Source organism: Alligator mississippiensis, chromosome 4 (genome assembly GCF_030867095.1).
Source record: "Alligator mississippiensis isolate rAllMis1 chromosome 4, rAllMis1, whole genome shotgun sequence".
Taxonomy (NCBI): Eukaryota; Metazoa; Chordata; order Crocodylia; family Alligatoridae; genus Alligator; species Alligator mississippiensis.
This window is the reverse complement of record NC_081827.1, coordinates 247,827,909-247,854,304: the sequence shown is the minus strand read 5'-3', so window position 1 is coordinate 247,854,304 and position 26,396 is coordinate 247,827,909. Positions and strand designations below refer to the sequence as shown.

Below are 26,396 nucleotides of genomic sequence, written 5' to 3'. Positions count from 1 at the left end.
GCATGCTGCTGTAGACACTGCAACACTGCCGCCTGCTCCTAGCCCTTCTCACGCGACAGATATCTTAATATAAAGAAGAGAGGAGCCTGCAGACCTCCTTCCATTGTATTTCCACTCCTCTATGGTTCCTTGCAAAGAAGAGAGGTTATGAAAGCCTAGTGTTTGATGCTCGGAGTCTGCAGGCCCTATTGCACATTTGTAACCCAGGTGCTCCCAAGCTTCAGGCTTGATTCAGTACAGCTCCCCTCTTCCTTAGCTCAGCAAGCCAAGGCCTCGCACAAGCTGACAGAGTTTAAATTATGCTAAAAGCCCAGTATTTGAGGTATGAAAGGGGAGAAACACAAAGCAGGTGCTGTTCCCGAAAGCATTTCAGAAACCATTGAAATACAGATGTGGCCTTTTGGAAGCCTTCATAGATGCAGGGCCAAACTCTCTACTAATGCCAGCTTTTGCACCCACGGAGAATTTATCCCATTCCATTGAATCAGTCTGGTTCTGTTTTCCACTGTAGTGATGGAAATCGGGAATATTTTCTTGGAAGATTAGTTGTAAAAGAGTGTGCATGAAATGTTGAAGGTGCATGCCTGGAGAGGAAGGCCTGTTTGTTACGCATTGATGGTGGGCCCACATTCATCTGGAATGACAAGCCCTCCTCGGGCTGGAGAGAGGCCGCCAAATGTACAACTAATTCCATGGGGCCAAACATAAGAAAATAGGAACAGGAGTGTAGATTATAAATTAATATCTAAGATGCTGAAGAAGGATACTGAGCTGTGAAGCCACCCAGTGAAACTCTTCTTGGAGACGTGCTTGGGCAATAAATAGAAAGACAGTCCTTCAGTCATTCAGGTTCTCTTTGGCCAGCACCTCCTTCCTAGTCTGGCGGATGGAGAGCTTGACCGGGGCCAAAAAGAAGTTAATTGGAAGGTCCCGGGATTGTGGATAGGGTGTGTATAAAATAAAAGGTGTGGGGAAAAATGTATCTGGGACCTCAGTAGGAAGGTCTTGAGGAGGGTAGAGGGGCCACAGTCCGGTGTACATGAGGTAGACAAGTCCCAGGGTCTCTCTGGCTGCAGAAGGGAAAGGGATCAAGGGAGTCCATGAAACATGCCTGATACACACCCGTGCCGAGGGCTTCATTCACAAGCCTCCAATAGATCCCCCGGTGCATTGTGAGACTAAGGTAGAATATAAACCGGTCCACCGGAGATCCTCGCTGCCAGCACAAATGTCCCATTATGTGATTTTAAGATGGGACGTGAAGGCAGCATGGTGAATGGTGTGGAGCACAAGCGTGTCAAGCTGGTAGCCATGGGCCATTGTATAATGGACCAGTTTGCTGTCTCCCACCCTGCTGAGGTGTGATAGGGTGACTGTTGAGGCAGGGGTCCCGAGACCTAGAGGAGAAGGATGGCTCAGTGCTAGCTAAGGGTGCTGCCATGGGCCTTGAGAGCCCTGAATTCAACTTTCTGCTCCGTTTCAAGCTTCCTCGGTGATCTTGGCAAGTCATGTATGACCTGTCTACATTGTGGGAGCAGGGTTAGGGTTAGGGTCACATTGCTGAGAAAACCAGATCCGTGCCTGCTTCCTCCATATGGATTTGGCCATTTGTCCGCTCCATGCCTGGGGCAGTCATGCGACATCTGGGGCAGCGTCGGCTGCCACGGTGCTGACCACTGAGCCATGATTAGCTGTTGTTATAGTTGTGGCAATTTTTGCACTTGGCCCCCCATCAAGGGAGCAGTCCCCCCACAGTTGTGCTCCCTCCCGCTCCACATGCATCAAACCCACGATGAGGGTGCCCTGGGGTGCACCAAGCTGCTATTCTCAAGCACACCACCAACCTTTAGCCTTGAGGACAATGCCAAGGATGCACTCACTGCCTTATTTCCAGGGCTGACGCCCACAAAACAGGAGCAGGTGGGCAGGGAACATCATGACTGAGCACCACTGGATAGCCCTACCCTTAGTCTGCCCATTTGCTATCTGTAAAATGGGGATAATAGCTCTTTTGTACCACACAACAGTTTTGCATAGTTAATGCATTAAAAGATTATGAGGTCTCTGATGTGCTTAGATGCCATTGTAACTGGGGCCATTTAAGCGCTCTGGATGAATGCGCTCACATCCCTTGAATTGTGGCTCTTCTGTTCCTGCTAATTTGGGTTTGCTACTCCCAAGGGCTTCACCCTGGCACGAGTCCAGCCTCCAAGCCTCTCCTCTCAGCACACAGCGGAGAAGTTTGATTGTTCACATGCTCATTTGTTGTCCTTTGCAAAATGATTTTCATTATTTGATATTAAAAAGAGCCATCCTGGGGGGGTGTATATGAGTTTAAGGCCACGGTAAATGAGTTCCTGGTTTGAAACATTACAGCTGGGAGACAGTGAGTGGAATTGGGTTTGGCAGCCAGAATGGTTTTATGCTGCCAGACACTAAACCTAGCTCCATGCATTAGGACTCCGCTTTAATTTTCTTTGCGCTGCCATCATAAACCGGGTTGCATTTGTCTTTCTTGCCTAATAGGCACGAATGTCGATGCTGACAGCCTCGCTGCTGTTCGCTGCTCGGGCCCTATCCCCCTCCCCCACGGCGGAGGCTGTTGTCGTACGGGAGGTTTATTAGAAGGAGGAACGAGAGATTGTTTATAAATTTGCGGAAATGGAGGAATGCAGAGGCCCCAGCTTGGTGTCTTTTGTCCGCAGAAACACGCCCAGACGCACGTCATGAAAGCACCGAACTGAGTTGTAGCAAGAGGGCTTGAAGTTGGGAGTAAGGGGGTGGAGGGGAGACGGGGCTGACATCACCGGTGAAGTTTTGCTCGCTGCGAGGATGTTTTCTCCATGTTTTTCTCCTCGCTCTCCCTCTGCAGTGGCTCACGAGCATCTGAAAGAGAGAGGCCTGTTTGGCTTGCCCCCACCTCCTCCAGGAGCCAACCCAGCTGAGTACTATCACCAGATGACACTCATGGCCAGCCACCCGAACCCTTACGGGGACCTCCTGATGCAGAGCGGGGCAGCGGCCGGCGCGGCACATCTTCACGATTACCTCAGCCCTGTCGACGGTGAGTAGGGGATGCGCCTTTCCCTCTCCGGGCCCCGCTCAGCAGAGCCCTCTCCTGGGTGACGTTTACCCCAGGACGTTACTGCAAGAGCACGCTCAGGACTGTAGGACCGTGCTGCCATTTGGGGTACAAAAGGTCCATTTCATCCATTTAACCTATAAAAAATAATGCCATGACCTTTTGGAGCGGTGGCACGGTCACTACGTTCAAAGGCCTGGGGTCTACACCTTGTTTGGCCATTGCCCGTGGGCAAGCCACATCACTGCTCTTCTGTATCTGTTCCCTACCCCGTCCTGTCTACACTTTGTTTAGGTTGTAGAGAGTATCCAGGGCAAAAAGTGCCTGTTTCTGTGGGTCACAGTGCCTACTGCAACATGGCCTGGGACTTTGCTCAGTCTTCTAGGTGCTTCCTAGATAAACTGCAATGAAGCTGGGGCGTACAAATCAGTATTTCCGTGCCAGTAATTAAGGGCAAAGAACGTGACAGGCATAACGTGATTAGACCGAAAGCAGGTGTTATGAACCCAGGGTTAATCTTAAAATCATGTTGGGGCACGAGCATGCTTGATTTGGGTATCTGCATGACTTGTACTCTGCCTTGCTGTGATGCCATGGAATAACGGTGCAACTATCTTTGATGCGTGTAGTCCTATAATTGGTTAAGCCCATTTTTAGAAACATTTCTCTTCTTCCTCAGGATGTGCCTGCATGGCAGGGTCTAGGTTAGACAGTGGGGATGTACAAACCCCACTGAAAGGCAGCGTTAGCCTCCAGATACACAAGAGGAGAAGGTCCCGGCTTCAGTCTCCTTGGCTGCATTCCTGGCTGCTCGAAGGACCAGCTGACTTGACTCATTGGAATTAAAATGTGTCCTTTCATGTCTCCAGTATTGAGCTTTTAAACCCAAAGACTTTGAGGTCTTGGGGTGTCTTTACATGTGCTCTGGGGTTGGGTGGGCACAGTTTTAATTAGAGTGGCTCTGAGAGCTGCTCTAATTAAAGCGCCCGTAGCGTCTTGTGTATTCAGTGTCCCACACTTCAATATGGCAGTAAGAGCACTTTAACTAAAACTCATTTGACGAGTTTTAAAGTGCCCCCACCACCATTTTGAAATGCAGAGATGCTGAATACACGAGACGTGGATGCTGCTGGAGTGCACTAATTCGCACACTTGACGAGTTTTAGTTGAGGTGCCCCTCGCTGCCATTTTGAAGCACAGGGACGCTGAATACACGAGACGTGGATGATTCTGGCGTGCACTAATTAGCACACTTGATGAGTTTTAGTTAAAGTGCCCATCACCGCCATTTTGAAGCGTGGGGATGCTGAATACACGAGACGTGGATGATTCTGGCGTGCACTAATTAGCACACTTGATGAGTTTTAGTTAAAGTGCCCCCCACCGGCATTTTGAAGCGCGGGGATGCTGAATACACGAGACGTGGATGCTGCTGGAGCGCACTAATTAGCGCACTTGTCAAGTTTTAATTAACGTGCCCCCACTGCCATTTTGAAGGGCGGGGATGCTGAATACACGAGACAAGGGTGCTGCTGGAGCGCACTAATTAGCACGCTCCAGCAGACACGATTAACCAAGTCTGCTCTGGCACGCTGTAACAACAGCACGTTGGAGCAGCATCCCCGCACGTCTGCAGGCACCCTCGATGTCTGGAACCGGCTGTGTTTGGTCGTAAATCTAGCGAGAGGAACTTCCAATCGTTTCTGAACACAAACCAGTTCCAGTTTACGGCTGGTGTGGACGAGTCACCTGGACAATTATCATCGTCCATGAGCAACTAGATTGATCAGGAACCAGGATTTGATGTTGTGAGCCTTTTCTCATGGCCTCATCCCTTCCGCATGGCCAAAGCTGATAGAAGACCATAACAGATGGTCAGTAATAGTTTTCCTTTGCCCTTTCCTTCTCATGGTTAATCTTGGTGGGGTCTAATAGATGGGTCCTTCTCTGGTTTCTTTCTACAGTGCCCTTTTTCTCCAAAGTCAGCATCTATTCCCTTCCCACCACCTCCTTATTAGTCCTTGTCTTGATTTGTGCTCGGTGTCAGTGCCTTGCTGAAGTGCCAGATAAACATCCAGTTGGGAAAACAAACACAACTTCCCTTTTGCTAACACAGGCCAATGCTCAGCGCACCGGGACTCCCTCCCGTAGGCCACCGAGCCTCCAGCTCGCAGCTGAAGTCATTTGGGGTTTTCTGTCCTCTTGGCTTCTCCTACTGAAGCAGAGCCCCGGACGGCAGGCGGCCGCGCTGGGATCAGTAGGAGGTCCGTGCACTGCTGAGCGTTGGGATCAGTATATACGCCGCTCCTTTAACACAGCTGTGTGGATCGCTGCCTGGAAATCCCAGTGCAAACCTGAAGACGCCATTAATGAAACAAAAACCATTAAGCACTGGTGGAAATAAATGAAGACATGTCGTGAAAGACCAGAAGAACTTTTTAAAAACTGGAACCATGTCCATAAAACAAAGCATCGTTTTATACATCAGGCTGGGGTTTATTCTCCGGCCATCTTTGACTTCAGTCTGTCTTCCCCACAGCAGGGAAAGGAGTAGAGATGTTGTGTCTGCATCTAAGACTTTGCTTCAGCACAGCACTCTAAATGCTTGAAGTCACCGGGACTTGAGCAAATGCTTGGCCTTTTCTAAACTGGGCCCTGAGCCTTGTAAACAGGCATTGCATAGTTTGCATTCTGCCGTCTGGATTAAGTTGTCTTCGGTTCAGTCGCTTGTCTAATAATGTTTGATTTCAGTGAGGGAGCTGTGAGTCACCAGGATTGGGAGCGACGTGCATGCTTCAGAAACCACATTTGAAGACTTCGAGATTCCCTTTTTCGTTTCGCACGTTTTTTCTAGGAGTCGAGTTTAAATAAATGAGGACCATATACGTACAGGGAGAGAGCCGTACCAAAAGAGAGGAGAGGGGTTTTGTGAGCTAAGGAAATCAATAGCACACATCTTGTGTCAGAGAGCAGCTCTCCTCCCAAAGGATCCTTGCGGTGTCTTAAAGACTTTACAACCGCAAAAATCATGTTACCTGTTCCTGAAGGGCAGCCAACTCTAGGGTGGAGCACCGCCGCTGATAAATAGCACCCAGTAACATGACGTGACATTGTACAAGACCACAGATTTGTTGTATTAAACTGAACAACAAGCTTGGAAAGACAGATTGTAAGCAGAAAGCCCGTCCTTCTTGGATATCACAGTGAACAGAACAGATGCACAGCTCTCAGGAGAACGTGCTTTACACCAAAGGTGCTGAACATACGGCTTGTGGGACAGATGATCAGGGTTGTAGGGCTTCTTGCAGGCTGGACAGCCCATCTCTGCAGGTGGGATATGGTCCACAGGGCTTGTGGCTGCAGTTGCCCGAGCTGCTGAGTTGATGCAGCTTGGGAACCCAAGAGGTTAATGCCGCTATCGCTCTTCTCTCTTATCTGCTGCTGAAATGCAGGGTTGGGTTGCTGTTTGCAACCAAAATTAGTATGAGGGGGAAAGTGGGGGGCAAGTGGTGGCCGCATGAACTCCCTTGATTCTGGAGCCGCGCCAGAACAGCAGCTCTGACAGCCATGCGGGCTAATGCCACTGCCACTCGCTCTGCTGCCAGATGTAGGACTCATCTGTCAGCCCAGGTCCAACCCTTCGGTCCAGATCCACCCCTCAGGACCCAATGAGTTTGACATCCTTGCTTTAGGGACAGCCCCTCTGAGCTTTTTCAGGCAAAGTTGGAGCAAGACAGCCGCGTGCTGTGGTTCTTTCCCAGTCTTGGTTGCTTCAGTCTTTTGCTCGGTCGCCTCTTGGTTGCTTCAGTTGAACCCGTGGAGTGGTCTCTAGATGCGCTAGGACTTGCCTAAGTTCTTTCATCAGCTCAGTGTAAGTGGCCTGCAACAGAGTAATGGGGCAAAAACCCCTCCACTTGTGTGCATCATGTGGTTTGTGAGCTTGGCTTTCCTTAATTTCACACCCCTGCAGATGCTTAGAGCAGGGGTGGGCAAAATGCGGCCCGTGGGCCAGATGCGGCCCACCAGGCCATGCCATCTGGCCCGCGGGACCCCTAAAAAATTTAGAAAATGTATATTTATCTGCCCCTAGCTGCCTGTCATGCAGCCCTCAATGGCTTGCCAAAACTCAGTAAGTGACCCTCCACCTGAAATAATTGCCCGCCCCTGGCTTAGAGGGTGGATCTGAGGTCACTTCTCACCGAGGAGTGCTGTACCTGTGCGGCAGATCTACTGCACTGAAGTGGCTACATCAGGGTGGCCAGCGCTGAAGTGGCTATGTCGGGGTATGGGGAGATGTAGCATTTGAAACACTTCACATGCTTTTGAAGTGCTTCAAAGGAGAGCTGCACAGATGTACACACCCTTTGAAGGGCCCCAGAAACAGCCTAAGTGATCCTAAAATGGCTCTGAAGGAAACCAGTACTATTTAGAAGTGCTTCAAAATGAAACCCCTTGGGATACATATGCATGCTCTCTGGAGCATGACGGGGGACGCCCTCGGCACCAGGGGGTTGAAGAGCTGCACCGCAGTCCACCCTGCCCTCCCCACACCCTGGGGTTCATTGAGCCAGAGAGCAAGACTGGGGAGCCTCTTGGTGAATGCATGCACCTGGGAGGTGGGAGCTTCAAGGTCATCTTTCGCTGAATAATTCTCTGTTGAAAGTGAAGCCAGTCCAAAAAGAAAGAGATCAGCCCTGGAGGAGCTGGTGGTAAGGTTGTTCACCTGTGACACAGGATTTGAGCCTGGTTCCCCAAATGCCAGGTGAGCTCCCAAACGCCTGGCCATCTCTCTGGCATGGCGGCTCCTGCTTGTTTTTCTCAGAAAGCCTTTAAAAACTCTCATGCAGAATGGACATTTTCTTGATTCTTCTTGAAAAATGTTATGGGATGAGAAAGCCGTGCCCTGTCCAACCCTATTCTCCCTGTGGGATGGGGAGGAAAGGAGCAAACGGAGCAAGAGAGACCTGGAGCATCTCTTCCGCCATTCATCTGGACTTCTCCTGACCTCCGGTCCCTGAAGAATGCACTCGGTGTATGCAAGTTAGGCCACGTAAGCGGTTACCTCGTGAACTGGGAATACGAGAATGCAGCCTCGTCTTTCAGCAAGAAGACACATTAGCATTCCTCGAACTGCAAAGCTATAGGGCCCCTGGGAATGAAAAAAAAGAAGGGTCCCAGGACAGCACCTGGTGCCAGAACAAATGTCCGGCATCTGCTGCAGTCTAAGAAAGATTATGTGATGCTGTAACAGAAGGAGAATGGGGAATAAGGGTCTGGTTATCCTTAGCCCCTTTGCAGCTGGCCCCTGCTTATTGATAAAGGGATTGTCCTATGTCGAGCACAAGCCATTTTTTATGATGTATTTGCTGCCTCCGGGTTTAATTCGGTGACCAGAGGGGATACTTCTATGCCCTCTGCGAGGAATTTTCTTTCACTTGTTCGGCAAAAAGCCAAGTCGAGCGCTCGGCACGTTAGCACTGTATTTATGGTAGGGGTTGGGTGAAGACATACAGAAGCAGCAGCAGTTCTGGCTGTGATTTGGAAAGGGGGGAGCGTAAAACATCTGCATATCTTGTACGTCCCTTGGCCATCTCGTCCGAAATAGATTCTTCCAGTTTCTTTGCCCGCTGTTCAGTTGAAAGGATATAAGGTGCAACCTGCTTTTGCACTGCGCAGCGCGTTTCCTACAGACTCCCGCAGTCACGGGGACCGCCGAAGGAGCTGACTTTTACAATCGGTTAATGGAGGACGGTTAGATAGTCTACGGCACACCAATAAGTAAAGGACTTCACCATTGATCACCATGTGTTTATCTTCCTCTGGGCTGCGTCGTGGCTGTTTCCAATTCCTATCGTGTCTGTCTAATATCCCAGAGCGTCTGAGAAATACAGAGAGGCCCATATCTGGTCCTATCATCCCAGCTCTCTCAACATAGTTTAGATCTGGATTCAAAATGAGTTGGGTCTTAGACAAGACTGGAAAGCCTATAATGATAAAATGGATAAAACCAAGGTATATAGCTACAGTGGGTACGACAAAATTAGCAGTGCTGTGGGACTGAACCTCAGACTCATCACTGGCACAGTGGGCCAAGTACTGGCTCATCTTGGGTCAGTGTGAATTTAGAAAGAGATGTCCAATTTGTGCAATGGGGTTGCCAATTTGCTCCCCAATGGAATATGTGATAAAATACGATGCCCTGGAAATATTTCCTCCCTTGACTCATGATTCTGCAATTTCATCTGGGATTTAGACTGGCCCAAGTCCCAGCCTGGGGCAGCAGTCAGTTTTGTACCAGTGACCATTATAATGCCCAATTTTGGAACCATGCTGATCTAGAAAGGGGATTTCTGTACCACTTGGAAACAAGAGTCCCAGCCTCTGAATGGGATCTGGTACAGTATTTTTGTCCTTGCAGAACCTGGGACATCTGACTTAAATGCCATTTTAAAGACACTTTGTCCTGAAAGGCTATTTCTGATAGTGCCAGAAGGTTTTTAGTGCATCTGATCTGTATTTACTCTCCAGCCCATGAAGGTGAACTAAGCAGGTGAGACATCTTTCATCCCCAAACCAGGTCACCAGTTAAGAGTGCACCTTGTGTATCAGACTGGTGTCTCCCATTCCAGGTCCCTATATGTTAAATATAAGGGAGGAGGAAGGGAAAGGAAATTGCTTTATGCTTTAAAATATTATGTGCTTCACGTCAGAGCAGTGTAGATGGCTTTTTTTTCCCCTGAAGTGTTTGAAGCAAGAGGGCACAATGTAGTATCTTGGTCTTGGACGTCACAAGAATATCCGTGTTTGGCTCCCTCAAAACCAGTTACTGTTTAGAGCTCATCTATCTCATGTTCATTGGACTGGATCCTGATGAGTTTTCAGCATCAATAATGGTCAGGCTTTCCACATTAACACATGGACAGATTATTTCTTTCTTTTATTTTGGGGGTATTTGTGGGGGAGGGAGATTTGGTTTAAAAATAGCAGCCAACACTTTGCAAGCTGAGTGCATAGAGATAGACTTTCAGAGGAAAGACGCTATTGAGTGTATTGGGCTTTTAGATAAAGACAGAAAAGAAACAGTAGTTCTAGTTGTGTCGGCACTGACACAGGAGGGAATATAGCATTTTCCTAAAAAACAAGACTCCCCTCCCCCAGTTTGACACACTATATGGTTATTTGGGGGGAAGTGTTACCTGTTGGTTAGCACACGCAAGTGGGAGCCGTATCTCTTGGGACATTCTAGCTTTACCTTGGACTTACTCTATGGCCTCGGGAATGGCATTTCTTACTATGGTGGGATGAAAAATGGTTTTCTGGTCTTCCGAGAATTATCGCAATTTAAAAAAAAAAATTTCATCTCGCATAGGAATCAAAAGGCAAAATCTTGAACTTTTTTGGAACGTAAAAATCCAACCCCCCCGCCCCTCAACCCCCCCAGGAATTGGGACAATATTTGCTTGCAATTACTTTCCAAACATTGATTGTAGGGGGGAGCTTTTTATTATTTTTACATGCTTTCACCTTAGATTTAATAGATTTCTAGACACTAGGGCTGGAAGGGACCCTGGAGGATCATCGAGTCCAGCCCCCTGCCCCAGGGGCAGGAAGTCAGCTGGGGTCATAGGATCCCAGCAAGATAAAAACCCTTAAATTCTTACTACTCAGAACTGATTCCTCCTCCCTCCTCTCCCCCAGACCTTCACTATCTCAGACGTGTTGAAAAGGAATGTTTTCACCGTTCCAAAAGCTTTTCTTGCAAAATATTTTCAAATTGTGCCATTTCTCGAAACCACCCCTCTTCTGGGAACAGTTTCAATTTCAATAAATCACCATTTTCCAGTTAAACGAATTTCATTCTAACGTTTCCGAGCATTTCCCCTTCAACATTCACGTACTTCGGAGCCTGCTGTTCATATCGGCAAAGGTCTTGGAGATCCTTGTTTGAAAGGTGCTGCTGGAACATATCAGATCTTTTCCTTAGGTGGCCATGCCATAGCTCGCCACTTGTTGAGATCCCTAGCCAAGTATTTTGTTGTCATATATCATTTATCTTTGCCATTTGTTGTTATTTAATATTAACACCCATTGGTCTCATGGTAAGGAATTAAGTAAGGCCAGTATCATTATTAATAACGTCATCGGGGCTAATATTCAGCTGCTTTGGAGAATAAACTTTCTCCTCCTAACTTTGTTAGCACTTTGTTCCTATGTCATAGAACAAATTTAAGGTTCTCTGGCCACCTTCTTTCTTAGCTACCTTGCACCGGTGTCGATGCTGGAAGAGGAATCGTTCATCCGTAACATGGTTTTGGGTACAAAAATCCATAATATTGTATCCGAGAGACCTTGGCGTAAAACAGCAGCCCAACCCATTGGAGCCATTCTCCGAATGCTCTGCGTAGCCAGCGGTAGCTGGAAGATCTAAATGAGAGCAGACACTAATAAAATGCATATTACTGGATTTGTGCTGGAAAAATCCCAGGCCAGCTTGCAAATCTGACAGCTTCCAGCAGAGTTTTACATGAGGAAGGGTGGGGGAGGGAAGAAAAAAAGCATACCTTTGTGCGGGGGGGGGGGGGGGGGGGTGCCCTCAGTGGTTGCACCAATAGAGCCAGAGCTTCTGTTGGACATTGGGACTTCTTCCCTCCACAAATTGATGGCAACCAATGGCTGAACTGGCACTGTGGGCATAAATCATTGGAAGGAGCTACGAGAAATGAGTACATGGCTTTTCTTTCTATTTAGTAATTTATCAAGGGAAGTGGCACATTAATAAACAGATCTCCCTTGAGGTGTGGGAGTAACAGAGATAAATATGACTGTCAAGTCTGGCCTGCTTCCTTCTGTTAGAAAAGCAGGAGAGTGTGGGAATGCAAATGTGGAAAAACAATATCTGTATCTGGAAGCATAGGGTATAATTTGTAGTTCAGAAGCAACTCAAGCCCCAGCTGTGATCATAGCCCAACCGGGCCATGTAATATATGTGCTCACAGGAAAGCACCCTCTCCTGAAAAGCTTTACAGTCCAACAGGACAGAGGAAACCCAGGTGAAGTGACATGCCCGAGGTCATGCAGCAGGCAAGTGGCAGAGCTGGGAGAAGAACCCAGGTGTCCCGAGCCCCAACCTCACGCTCTGGCTCCTCAACCAGGTTGTCTCTAATTCATTGAACTAGAATTAGCTTAATTAGCTCAAATAAAGATGGCAAAGCCTTCTGTGAATGTTTTATAAACAGAGACAGGTTCTGATCTGGATCCAAATCCGACCGTTCCTTTAAAGTCTGGATGTGTTTGGATCTCAGGTTTCTGTGTTTATGGGCCATCTGTGAAGCTTGGCATCCAGATCCAAAGGTTAGGAATGTCTGGAGCGAAGCCAGGCTCTGTGCATGCAGTTTGCTCTTTACCTTGCCTCTCGCAAGATGAGTAATTACAGCCGAGTGGTGAATTTACTTTCAGACTGGTTTGCGCAGCCCCTGCAGTGGTTTTACTGTAATTAGCAGATAACACCTTTTTCAGCTGACACTTGCTTACAGAATGCCTCCACACTGTTAAACAGCCTCTCCTTCCCCAACTCAAACAGTATTCAGTCCTGGACAGGATCAGGCTCAAACCAGGCAGTTGTGGGATTGCTGCTGGATGATTTTCTGTACTAGTATGTAGCTGAGTTTCAAATAAGCTAGATAGGAATAAACCAGGGGAGCCTCAGCCTCCTACCTTGAACTTCAGCAGTTTCCATCAGTGGTGGCCGTGGGGATGTTGGAGCTGTGGGCAAGAGAGTCATTTGGGGCCCCTTAGAGGCTTCATTTTGATGATTTATAACCCACCACAGTTGTATTGTGGATATTTTTAATAGTCTTTGGGGGAATTAGATAAATATCTGAGTGTTAAAATGTAAATAGAGCCACTTCCTTGCAAAAACTTCACCCCACAAAAAAATTGTTGCACAGTTTGGGGGCCCCAAAAGTGTGGGGTCTCTTGGCAGTTGCCCAGTTTGCCCTCCCCTAAAGCCACTACTGTTCCCATGGTCAGGCTGCACTGCCGTGAGTGCTTGACAGTAGGTGTTTTCAACCAAGAGAGCAGCAGCTATGAGCTCTAACATGAGCCCTAACTCGCCCTGTAGATGTAGCCTCAATGTTTGCAACGCCAAGCATTCAAAGATCATAAGCCACATCCCCCCAGATCTTGAGACTGGCTTAACAATCATTCAACAAAACACAGCCGCTCTTTGCATTTGCCATCTCGCTTTGGAGTCTACAGGACGCATTCAGTTCATGTCTTCAGCCTCTCCTCCCTGCCAGCGTGAAGGCCAAAAACTTATTTTCATTAAAAAAAGCAGAAATGAAAACTGTGATTCTTGTCTACCTACATCCCACCAGGAACTGGCACTCAAGGAAAAGCTACCAAATAGGAAGCGTACAGCAAAATCAGGAGAGTTTGACAGCCTTGAAAACTTGTGATTGCCAGTCATTCCCCACAATGAAATGGAAGTGCAAAAAAAAAAGGGTGGGGGGGAGGGGTTCAAAAGTCATTCCAAAAACTTCTTTGAAGAGCTGGGAGTTAGGAGGAAGAAAGGTTCAATGAGTCAGGTGCTGACTGACGCTCAAGTTGACAGTGGTGTCGCGAGGATAAAATCCATTCGTCATGACGTGCTAAGATAACATGGTGGTCGGGTTCACAGAAGCACTTAGATGAATGATAGCTGGAGCTGCTCGGTCAAAGGGAATTGAAATCCCACCACTATTCTCGGGGAAGGCTGAACTTTTAATCTAGCACAAATCAAAGCACTGATCAGATGCTTTGTCGGCATCGTTGTACTGTCTTGTCACCATCCCTTATCCACATGTTGTCTTCAGAGAAGAAAACATATCCTATCATTTGTCTATAAAATGCCTACCATGCATTTGGTATCATAGAAATAATAGACGGGTCCCTGCGATGCCCATGTTCCAGGAAAGGACGGGTGTAGGGGAAGAAGAGGTCAGGCTGTAGGTCTGCCTCTCTCAGGTACTAATGTGGCCCCCATTGTAGTAGGTGAGATCTCTTACCTCTTCACAGTCCTTAATGCTGTTATTCCTGGAAGACCCCTTGGTGGTAGGGGCCCACAGGAAGACCAATGGAAAAGAAAGGGTAGTATGCAATGATACTAACTTATTGAGGAAGAGGTCTTGAAAGGCTGGTGTTGAATGCAAATAAGCTACTGGATTTATCATTTGGCCTCCCAGCCTAGTCTAGTCCAGTAATTCTCAGCTGTTTTAGGTAGACGGAAGGAAGACTCAAGGCACCCCTCCATAACTTCTGTGAGCTGAGCAGCACCCCATTTCAAAAACTAATTTATTATCATGCCTTAAAGAAGGGCTGGGCAGCGGGCTGGGGGAACAGCAAGCCTGGGCCAACACTTATCTGCTTATCTTCTCACGCCTCAAGTCACTCTTAAAGGATCTCATAGCACCCTAGCTGAGAATCACTGATCAAGCCAGTTGCTATTTGGGTTTGTGTAGCCAACCCCGTCAAAATGTAAAACCCTACAAAAATTAAAAATTAAAAGCAGATGGTCTGCTGGAGTATTGATAACACTTTCTTCACTTTGGGTGAGATCTGTAGTCCCACTTATAGCTAGGCCTCAACCAGACCTAGGATGCAATACACTAATATTTTAGAAAATTTCCCCTCACAATTGGCCTAGACTACAACCCGTACAACCCCAATGATTTACCAGTGGTGCAAACCGGGGCCAGTTTTGCCAAATGAAGTCCCACGTTCCAGTTACCAATACACTTACACGCTGGGAGAGTCCAAATGAGTACAGTCGTAGCTCTCTATTTATTGCAAATCCCCACAAAGAGAACCGGCTAGATTGGAAATGACTTCATGCCCGACTAGTTGACAATTGTTAATAGGGGCCAGGCTCTCGCAGATCCCCTCACAGCCTTCACTTTGTGCCTGAGCTGTCAAATTGCTTTTTCTTAAACCTCTTAATTTACTTTCTGGGCTCCTGTCGTCTCGCCTCTTTCTTTAATTGGAAGCTCAGCATTGTGCTGGCATTTGTTTCATTTCCGTTCCTCCTACACACAAACACATGCACAATTTCTAAGGGTCTCCTCTTGCTCTGATGTGCTGCTATTCCAGGCTAGTTTTCTTATCTGCTCAGTCACTGAGAATCACTGTATTCAATGTAATCTTCAGGGGCCTTTTCCTTTTTAATTTTAAATTAATTTAGTGCTGATGAAAGGGACTGATTGACAGCTCTCTGTTTACCCCCACAGGACTGAAGGCAAGGTCGGCGATAGTGTAAGCTTTCCCGAAACGGCCTCACTAGTGTCACTCAGCACTAACCTGGGAGGCAGTGAAGGGATCAGAAGTCTCATTCAGGGTCCATTCTCTTTCAGCACTTTTTGCCTTTAGCATTGGGTTTTTAAACCTTAGCCCCAACCCTGTGGCTTGAAACGGATTAGCCAAGCAACTTGCCCAACTTTTCTAATTCAGTAACACTGCCTCTTGCTGACAAGGCCAACAAGGCTACTTCTCATGACCCATTTTGGTGCTTTTGGAGAGAGAGATATAGTTCTGTCATGAATTAGACTGAAACTGCCACCCCATTTAACTTAGGCGGCTAAATTGTAGTCAGATGGGACATTTTTCCTCCATACCTACCTCCCTCAGAGTCAGGGTTGCCAACTATCCATAAATTTATGGACAAGCTACAAACAAACAAACAAACAAAAAACCCTAAGAAAACTTGAGCTTTATTGAAGATCTGTCATCAGAATGAGGCTGGATGTAAGAAGTATTGATGGACAGACAGAGCAGAGCAGTGCCATGTTGGCTAAGTGCAGACAGTCAAAAAATCCAAGGCTGAATCTATTCAATCATCACAGGTTAGTCTAAGCTGCATAGATTGAACCGAGAAACAAGTGAAGACATTCACTTTTGATTCTGGAAATGCTGCCACATGCCTGCAGTGGCTCAGGCCAGAAGCTAGGGGGCACTAGCGCACACCACCCTGCTTGGCTGGAGCACGTAACCTGGACCAAGGCTAGGTTGCCGACCCTGTGAGGCAGGGTTTGTTGGAGAGATTCAAAGCATTCTGGGACACTGCAGGACTGTGAGTTAACTTGAGTCTGGAGGAGATCTGGAACAGAAGTTCAATCAACCAATTTAACCTAAATCAGTTAAGCTTGATACTACATATATCCAAATTTATTGTAAACCAGTTGCAGCCATTTTAAAAGCAGTTTATGTGCACTGAACTTCTGTTGTGTTACAGATATGAACCGATTTCCATTGCTTATACCAGTTTGTGTAATTTCTGGCCCTGGCCTTTGTGACTGAACTGGAGTGAAGCACCCTGTAGGGAGCTCTTTGTCAGGGCTTTGTAGGCCCTGAGAGCCTCTGTAGCCAAGCCCCCATCCCAGCCATGTACTGCTGCTGCATCTGCCTGTGCTGCCTCTAATGGCTGCTCGTCTTGGAGGTAGGCAGGGCTGCATGGCATGGGGTAGAACAGAGAGCAGGGAGCTGCAGCTGAGAGAGCTGCAGGGCTGGGAGGGGGAAACTACTACTGCAAATTACTGCAAGGGTTGAAAGCATTTATGTTTCAACGTACAGTCATGAAAAGGATTCTAAGAGTGGTTAAAATAATTCTTAGCTGCGATTCTTAGGTATGTGTATTTTTGTACTTTGCATTTTCGTGATATAGCTCTGCTTATTTTATGGCTTACTCCAGTTATGGTTATATTCTCCTAAGGTAACTGAATATTCCTATTTTGCATAACCTTATTAGTATGTATGTTTGCAGGCTTGGAGGTTACTTGTGCCTGTTCTGCTGTTTATGGGTCTAGATGTTAGTGTTTGAGGGTCATTTTTGGCTGGCATAGGTGGTAGAGCCGCCAGGTAGCAGCCCTGGCTGAGTCTCCCTCCTAACAATCTGGGCTAGGAGGTAGCTCCCCTGGGCTCATTTGCTAGTGACTGAGGCTATTAGGTGTTTGGGTTTCACTGAATGTATAATGGTTAAGGTTTTCTGTAAGATCATGTGTTTGTCCTCTTATCTCCTGTAATGGACCTGGCTGACCATTGCTCGAGAGTGGGAAAGTTTGATCACTTTAGAACGGGGGTGGGCAAAATGCAGCCTGCAGACTGGATACGGCCCGCCAGCCCATTTTTTCCGGCCCACGGGGCCCCTAAAGAATTTAGAAAAATAATATTTATCTGCCCCTGGCTGCCTGTCATGCGGCCCCAAAACTCAGTAAGTGGCCCTCCACCTGAAATAATTGCCTGCCCCGACTTTAGAACACCCAGCTAAAATGTGCTTTCTAGGGTGGCTACTAAATCCCCAGAATATGGGACACCCCCCAGCGAGGGTTGGGCCCCCTTGGCCAATCAGCGGTGCAGGGTGGGGCCACCAGGCCCCTTGGTCAATCAACAGCAAGGGGCAGGACCACCACAAAGTTCCTCCTGGTTGTGCGCCGCCCTACCTCTTGGCACAGGCAATAGAATTGTGAGGACAAATGTTTGACATGGATTTCCACCAACGAACTGAAAAACAGGACTTTTGGCAGTCCGTACCTCATTTAGAAATGGACAGGGGGCAGAGAGTTTAAAAACAGGACAGTCCAGTATAAAACTGGACCAGTAGCCACCCTAGTATTTTCCCAGGTTTCTGGGTGGGGGCTCAAGCCAGATTTAGAAAGTTGGTGTTCAGTGCTGAGATTTGAACCTGGCCTTTATTATTGCTGTACGGGTCCTGGCCAAAGAGTTACATTTATATTATGTAAAATGTATGTCCATAAAAAAATATACCAATAAAAAAATGTGGTCATCAGCTTGTCAATAAAAAAAAAAATTATTGGATTGGCAACCTTGCTCCAATTTAAAGTAGTGATGAAGGTCTGGTCAGCAGTTTAGTAATTGACTGGAGAAGTGGGGAAGGGGATGGAAAGCACAATTTTCATCTAGCCTATACTGTAATCAGCTCCTCTAGATGCTGAGAAGCATATGGTACTATGATCCGTTATCATTCCCATCAGCCAAGATGCCTTTTATGCCCATAAGAGGGCCGTAGTTACAGGGATTTTAAGTGTTAACTTCAAACCATGCACTGAAAATGTGTTTATTTGGAATAAAGAATACAGTGCATCATCTCTAGTATTTCAAAACAAAGTATGAGAGGAACGAATGAAGCAATCCTAAATAAATCTGTTAATTATATTGAATTAGAATTAATTTATATGAGCCCTTTTTAAGTCTGTTGTTTACCCAGTCTCTTCTAGTTTTAGCTTGTTGCTACTCATTCAAACTCTTTGTTGAGTGAAGACTTTGGCAATAGGCGTTTTATCTTTTTTAAGGAATCAAAATGAATGGGTTTATTTTATTATTAACCTTTTCATTCCCCTTATGGTATGGATTAGGAGCTCCAGTCAAAGGCCGCATCTACATGTTCATTAATGTGCCGTAATTACGGCGCATTAAGTTTAGTACCTGTAAAAGCAGGGACTAACTTAATGTGCTGTAATCGGTGCTACTGTGCATTAGCACAGATTAATGCTTTTTATGTGATGCTTAATGCCCATTGGACTAATCTACTGCACATTAGCACGGCTTTTGCCACCTGCGCTAATGTGCAGTAGAATTAGTCCAATGGACATTAAGCATCTCGTGTAGATGTGCTCAAAGACACAAGCCCATTGTGTTAGGAGTAGTACAAATTATAGGGCAAGATAATGGTTAGTGCCCCAAACTGTACAGCTTATCCTTCAGTTAGCAAAGCAAGAGATGCTTCATCCAAAGGCCACAGGATGCTTTGCATCAAACCCCAGGAATATCTTACTGTCGCAGGGCACTATGATGTGTCTGCTCCTTGAAGGGCAGAAGCAGCCTAGCCAGGGAGCCCTGCAGGCTAGGCAAAGCACCACAGCTTCAGGTTGCCTGAGCAACAGGCTAATGAGGTAATTAGCTAGCACCTGCAGGTGGTCAGCTGACAGGAAGGAGGCATGGCCCTAGGCACAGGTAAGCCCAAGGCTGGGGCTGGCAAGGATTAGTTCTCTGGCAACTGCCACGTGAAGGAGCTCCTGCCCAAGAAAGCTACCCAGAGATGGGTGGTTGCCTCCAGTAAGGCACCAGGAGCCCCGAGGGTACCCAAGGCTAGGAGGCACCCTACCCTAGGGTGGAAGTTCGCTAAGTGCCGTCTCTGTTGTTATTGTTATGTTAGAGCCCAGGGGCTTATGCTTGATTTCTTGTTTGGACCAGAGGTTTGGGATGAGGTTGAAAGGGAAGGTACGGAGACCCCATTAGTGCCCAGAGGGGCACAGCTACTCAGGGGGCTGTGGGCCTGGTTTCTGAGGGGCACAGCTACATGGGGCCATGGGCCTGGAGTTCAAGGGGCGCAGCTACTCAAGGGACCATAGCCTGGTGCCTGAGGGGCACAGCTACTCAAGGGGCTGTGGGCCTAGTGCCTAAGGGGTGCAGCTACATGGGGCCATGGGCCCCATGCCTGAGGGGTGGACCTATATGGGGGCTGTGGGCCCAGCGCCTGAGGGGTACAGTTACACAGGGGTCTTGGGCCTGGTGCCCAGGGGGCGCAGCTACATGGGGCGGTGGGCTCAGCACTTAAGGGGCACAACTGCACGGGGTTGTGGGCCTGGCACTCAAGGGGTGCAGCTACACAGACCCCTGGGCCCAGTGCTCAAGAGGCACAGCTACTTGGGGGCTGTAAGCCTGGCACTTAAGGGGCACAGCTACATAGGGGCCATGGGCCCGGCACCCGAGAGGGGTGCAGCTATACAGGGGCCCGGTGACAGGAAGAGACTGATTAGAGCTAGTGCCTCAGAGCGACATATGAGACGGTGGGCCGAGGCTAGAAGGCTTAGCCAGATTAAAGGGGTGGAGACCGAGTAGGCTAAGGCCTCAAAGAGGGTAAAGCATACATGTAACATCTGCGAGGCATGGGGTGTTGTATAGGGAAGGTTTTGGAGCCATGCAATTAGCCCATAAGGCTCAAGGTGCCCCTTAAGGCACAGTATGGGAGTGAGATCCAGCAAAGGGCCCGAGGACCAATGAATTTTTGTGGGGTTCAGTGCACTGGGGCCACGCGAAGGCCCATGGGCAGCCTCCCAATTTATTATTTCACCATCAAGACGTGGCAGGAGAGACAAGAGTGTGCTCTCGGAGCAGAGCTGGTGTGGTCATGGAGCCGTTAGGGGCATCATGGGCACCCCTGGGGACCCTGATCCATGACACTTGCAAAGAGCCCTTCCAGAATAGAGATCAGCTGGTTCAAAACCAACTACTCCGATGCTCCTCTCCCATACATTAGGGAAGCCACTGACATCACAGCAAGGCAGAAATTAGTCAGCTGAGAAAGTGGACGTCTAAGCTCAGGACTTCCGGTGCTGAATCAGTGAGGTATTTAAGCAAGTCCCATCCGTTTCAATGAGCTTACTCCCATGCTTCATGTTAGGCTTGTGCTTACGTTCTTCGCTGAATCAGCATCTTGACAAAAGCCCAGCCGTGGAATTCAGCATTATGGTCACTAGAAAGCCAAAGAAAAACAAAGGCTTTTTCTGAGTTCAGCAGCTTCAACAAAGACTCTGCTTCTTTGTTGTGGCACCTAAATCCTGCTGCTTCTCTTCCACAAGAATGGCTGTCACGGCAAAAAATACAGATGCGTAGTATGAATTTTTCTTTTTTTGTGTGTGTGATGGGGCTTAAGAAATGTTCTCAAGGTAAATGAGTCCCAGCTAGGGGCTTGCGTGTCATTTAATGTTCCATATGCTCTCAGACTAAGTCTTCCTCCCAGTAAATCAAGCAGAGCGTCGCGAACTTCTTTCATTTACTTGGCCACAAGAAGGGAGAAGCCTGCTGCTTTTATCTGACTAGACACACTGGTTTGTTTTTTTTTCTCTTCCTTACAGTGTCAAGATTTTCAAGCCCTCGGGTGACTCCAAGATTAAGCAGAAAGCGAGCCCTCTCCATATCCCCGCTGTCTGATGCCAGCATTGATCTTCAAACAATGATCAGGACATCCCCTAACTCCCTGGTGGCTTATATTAATAACTCCCGAAGTAGTTCTGCTGCGAGTGGCTCGTATGGCCATTTATCTGCAGGGGCAATAAGGTAAAACAGTTGGAGTGGCTCAATTTAGGCTCTTATTTATTTGATCTCCTGTCTGCATAATTATCTCCTTGTCAGGAACTCGAGCTGCAGAAAGGAAACCTTTCAGGGTTTGCCCATCTAAGGTAACAAGGAATCCTGTTCAAAAATATATATCCCTTTTATGTACGGGCTCTGTGTTACACATTAATATGGAAAACCCTGGCTTGTGGAAAAGTAATGTTTAATGTGTTTCTTCTACACTGATGGCTATATTAGTAATTTATACCGTATATGGGTTTCTTGTTTCCGGATGGGACTGTCGACTTGCCAGATTGCTAATAATTGCAATATGCTTTTACCTCTTTGCAGCCAAACAAAAGAGGCTCAGTTCTGCCAATAAATTAGCTTTGCTAAATGGTGTGACTAGCCTAATTAGAAATCCCCACCTCCACCCCTTAGGAGACTATCCCCAAAGTAGCCCTGCAAATATTAACCTAGATTTTCAAAAATTGCTGCCTGTATGGACTTGGAAGCCTAACTTTTTAAACACCCATTAAAAAAAAAAAATCTAGATCATTGAGTGAAATTCTGCTCTAGACTTAATTAGAAAATATTTCTCCTAGGCAAATAATTGATGCCAATCCTCTGAGTGATTGCTTAAGAAGGGTTGCACTGTGCTCCTGCTGTTAGCAGTAGTGTGAAGTTAAGTACATTCATATCTATTAATAATGTTGTTGTAGATGCATGGGGAAGAAACACAAGGCTTTAGAGAAGCCACAGATACCTAAAGAGTTTTGATCTTGTTTTAAAGGAAAAAAAATGGCATTTCTACCTGTTGCAATAATTTAAACACTACTTTGTTGGGTAACATCACTTGTAAAATTAAATTGTAAAAGTATTTCTAAAGCAGCAGCTTTGAGAATCATCCGAAATTAGCTACAAATCATAGTTCTTCCACTATTACCTTGTGTTCTCTACATCTGTTGTACCCTCATCTAGTCTACTGTGTTTAAATGTAGATGTTAAGCTCTTTAGGGGAAGAACCTTTTTATTATAAGTATTTCTATCGTGGCTAATATGGTTCAATAATAACATAGTAATAAATTCAGAGCCATTAGGTATATCTTTACAAGGCATATCTTAAATCTCATACTTCTTACTATTACTACTAACAACAAGACTATGTAAATGAGCTGCATTCATAAAACAGTGTAACTCTTAATAGTTTGTAGTGTGGCTTCTTTAATTTTTAATCAGTAAAAAGCTTATCAGTGACAGCAGTGACACAAACTAATGACCACCTCATCATGGGAGGATGGCCAACTATTATAAGTCACTTTTCTCATGGCTCCTTTGTATAAACCAGTTGCTCTATTGCAACCTGCCATCAGATAGTATGATGTCATTTGTATTTATTTAACCACTGGGGCATCATAGTGATTTTTGCCCAGTGTGTTTTGCTTACGGTGTCACTAATGGGTTTTGAATAAAAACAGCCTTAATTGTATAATGATGGGGGAGGAAGGGGACTAAGTTATTTAAAAAAAATTTGATTTATATATTTTTAGATATATAAAATATAACATACTGCTAATAGTTGACCAGTTCAGCAAGCATTGCGCCTCTTGTGGCTTTAACAATGAGAAAATATTCATGTGTGTACATTAGGGCTGTGCGAAACGGCACCGTTCCGTTTTGCCTTGAGTTTCGCCGGTTTGAGGGAACAGTGTTTCATCTCGAATTTCATTTCGAGTCGAAACAGCTCTTCCGTTTTGTTTTGTCGAAACAGAAAGGCTGTTTTGATGCCATTTTGAGTTGTGCTGGGGATGGGAAGTCATACCAGCTGGGTTGACTTCCCATCCCCAGCGCTACATCGCACCGGAATGGGAGGCAGCCCAGCTGGGCTGCTTCCCGGCCCAGTGCGATCAAGCGCAGGGCCCCGGGAAGCAGCTGGGCTGGCTCCCGCTCCTGGCACAATCAAACAGATGGGGATGCCGGATCTTGCACTGGGGATGGGAAGTCAGCCCAGCTGGACTGACTTCCCACCCCCAGCCTATGGTCGAAAGCCTCGTTTTGACAAGCCTCGTTTTGTTTCGAGACTATTTCGACCGGCTTTGTTTTGTTCTGATTTTGCTGTTTCAACCTCGAAATTGGTCGAAACAGTGTTGGAATGAAATGGCCGGTGAAATTTCGCACAGCCCTACTGTACATGTGCTTAGGATCCTCTCTTTAAAGTGCAAAATTGACAATGATAATCTTGTTTAACACCACATGCCAAGAGCCAGGGCAGCAATAGAGCAGGTTTCCCACACTTCTTCTCCTTCGTGCCTTAATCCCCTTCTGGAGGAACTACCTCTGAAAGAGAGACTAATTCAGGACATGGCCTTCCTGCAAGGCTGGCCGTTCCAGCTGTTATTCTGGACACCTCATCCACGCCCTCTAAGTCTGAAATCAGGGACTTCATATGAGCCATCAAATAGCTAGTAGATGTTGATCATTTCTGGTTACCCGTGATGCGGTTAGGAGTTGAACTTACATCTGACTTGCATCTGAAGGACTGCATATTCTACCACCCCCATACCACAGCATCCTGTTTTGCCTTGAGTGCAAAGCAAATGCCATCTCTTTTGAATATTGTGAAGTGTCCCTGCTGTAATTTATGCCTGGTGAGCCAGAGAACATCTCCCCTGTAGCACGCTGCAAGCTGAGAAGGTTTCAAAGTAGTTCTGTACAGCAAAGCCTTCGAGCCTGAATTGTTGCAAAGCCCGTGTCAGTCCCACGTTTGCAAGCAGTGCATGGCAACACAGGAAGAAAAGGACTTTCTAGCAGTTTTGCATGTGAGTGGGTATATTTATATTGATGCATAAATATACCAAAGGGTAGCAAAGGCAGATCACATCTGCACAAAATTAATTAATTAATTAGTTGTATATCCTGCCTTATCCAAAATAATAAATCTTCTGTAATGTTTATTGAGGGTGATTAATGAAACTCTAGTTTCTCCATCCTTTCCCGTTCCCCGTGGCCACTGGGAAGTTCTGTCCTCACCTAAATCAATCATTAACATAAATGTTTTTTTGGGTTTTTTAATACCACCATGTAACTTCCCCTTCTTCACTGGCATTTGTATTGCAGCCCGGCATTCAGCTTCCCCCATCCCATCAACCCCGTGACGTACCAGCAGATCCTGAGTCAGCAGAGGGGCTTGAGTTCAGCCTTTGGACATACTCCTCCTTTGATCCAGCCATCCCCCACCTTCCCCCCACGGCAGCACGTGGCTGTGCTCTCTGTCAACCCACCTCCTACACAGATCAGTAACAACAACAGCTGCATCCCTGACTCCAACCAGGTAGGAGCCAAGTCGGGTCACATATGAAATAGAGCAACGGGCTAAACGTTGGTGCCCTGGAGAAAACCCCCTTCCTATTGGAGATGGAGACTCTAGTCAAATAGGGAACCCATTTTCAGAGATGCTAAACATCTACTGCTCATGCTGAGGTCAAGTAGAGCAATGAGTACTCAGGGCCTCTGAAAATCTGGCCAAGAATTCGAAACAATGAGAATTTATTTATTTATTTTTGGTTAAAACTGTTAGGCCATCCCTAATTTAGTAGATGTTGTCTGTACACGCACAGCATTATTGTGTAGTTCAAGCTGTGACTGCCAATTCGAGCTCTAGCCTCTCTCTTAATTCCCTGAATATGGTCCAGAGAAGAGCAAAGACCCGACCTTGCCGTAGAGCAAAGCTCAGCCCACTGAGCACCAGAAAACATCTCCCCCATAGTAATCTGGAAGCTGAGAAAGTTTCAAGTAAGTCCATATTTGTATGTATTGCATGTTATGAACTCCAAGGTAAAGGAGTTTTTCAACTCCTTATTTGCAAATGATTTTGGGGAAGAAATTTCTGCAATGCACTGTCCTTTTGGGTGTCCGTTTTATGACTCATTTTTATTGTTAGTCTTATATGATTGTGTAGCAGGTGTTTAGACTTAGGAATGTACAATCTTTGTGCACTTACCTGCACCAAACAGATGACTATCAACACCCTGAGCGCACACTCATGTTGGACATCAGTGGCTATGTATAGCATCTTTTAAATCGCCTAACTACCCACTTTTGGAAATGTAAGCTTTCTCCTCAACCTCTCTTTCACCTCCATTCCCACCCCTTTTAATTTGTTTTTGTGTTTTTATCGTATTGAACTGTTCAGTCTGGTTTGTTAGTTTGGAGAGCCTCCCGGGCCCTGGACTGGTTTGTTATCGGTGGGTTATTGGCTTGATTGGTTTTATTTTCTTCTCTTCTGTTTCAATCCCAGCAAATTGGCTACCTATATGCCTTCAGTGGCAGAAGTGACACCTCTGATTAAGAGTTACCACACCAATCTTGAGCAGCTAACACCAGTGCAATTGCAGTTGTCATATTCCAATTGACTAGAGTCTTTGTATTGTGCATGATGCTTTGTCTCTTGCAGACTCGATTCTTTTCTAAGGGCTTAATAAAATACATGCGTAGGCTCCTATAGGCTGATTATGAAGGACACTCTCCTAAAACCAAGAGAAACCATTGGATAAAATATTTCCTCTTGTTTGGAGTGGGTGCGGGGGGATCATCGATTATTCTTAGGGGCGAGGGGGAGATTTGAACAACAGGGTCTGGATAGTTCTTAGACTGAAGAAGCAGTTGAGAGACAAAAAGCTCCAGTGTCACATGCAAAATAGTTTTTTTTTCCCCCAGCCTTCAAACTTTCCTTTATTTATTTTTTCTCTGGCTCTTTTTTTTTTCCCCCTTGCATACTCGCACAGTAGGAGATTGACTCCGGACAAATAGCCAAGCTGAGGTCTATGTTTCACGTAACTCCTGAGCAGATGGGCCGGTCCACAGAGCCCATTTCAGAGTTCCTTTTCCACTCCAATTTGCTGTGATTATGATGGTAGTAGCGGCACAGCCTCATTTTTCATTCATAACCCTAGCAGCACATCTCCCCTGATTTCTCTTTCCTAGAGCAAGCAGAGCAGTGAGTCAGCTGTGAGCAGCACGGTCAATCCAGTAATTAACAAGCGCAGCAAAGTCAAGACTGAAGTTGAAGGGTTGCCTCCAGCTTCCCCAACCTCTCAGGTAAAACTTCTTGGCACAAACTGCCTGGTTGGCCTCAACACAGAGCGCTGACAGCTCTGCGTTGTCTTTGGGACCGATATTCATTCCACGTTTCTCTGCAGCTGATAACAAGGCA

General features: G+C 46.6%; 1 protein-coding gene across 3 annotated transcripts in view; it reads left to right on the top strand.

The window, feature by feature from the left end:
- The window catches only part of GLI2 (GLI family zinc finger 2), a 270,831-nt gene that overhangs the window by 215,306 nt on the left and 29,129 nt on the right, over positions 1-26,396 (top strand). For 2 of the 3 annotated variants that reach the window (XM_019480421.2, XM_059727488.1), the window contains 4 exons: positions 2,873-3,064; positions 20,986-21,187; positions 24,302-24,515; positions 26,168-26,281. In XM_019480421.2, the coding sequence (XP_019335966.2) occupies positions 2,873-3,064; positions 20,986-21,187; positions 24,302-24,515; positions 26,168-26,281 (722 nt within the window). The remainder of the gene's footprint in view (positions 1-2,872; positions 3,065-20,985; positions 21,188-24,301; positions 24,516-26,167; positions 26,282-26,396) is intronic. The other variant, XM_059727489.1, reaches the window with a different exon arrangement.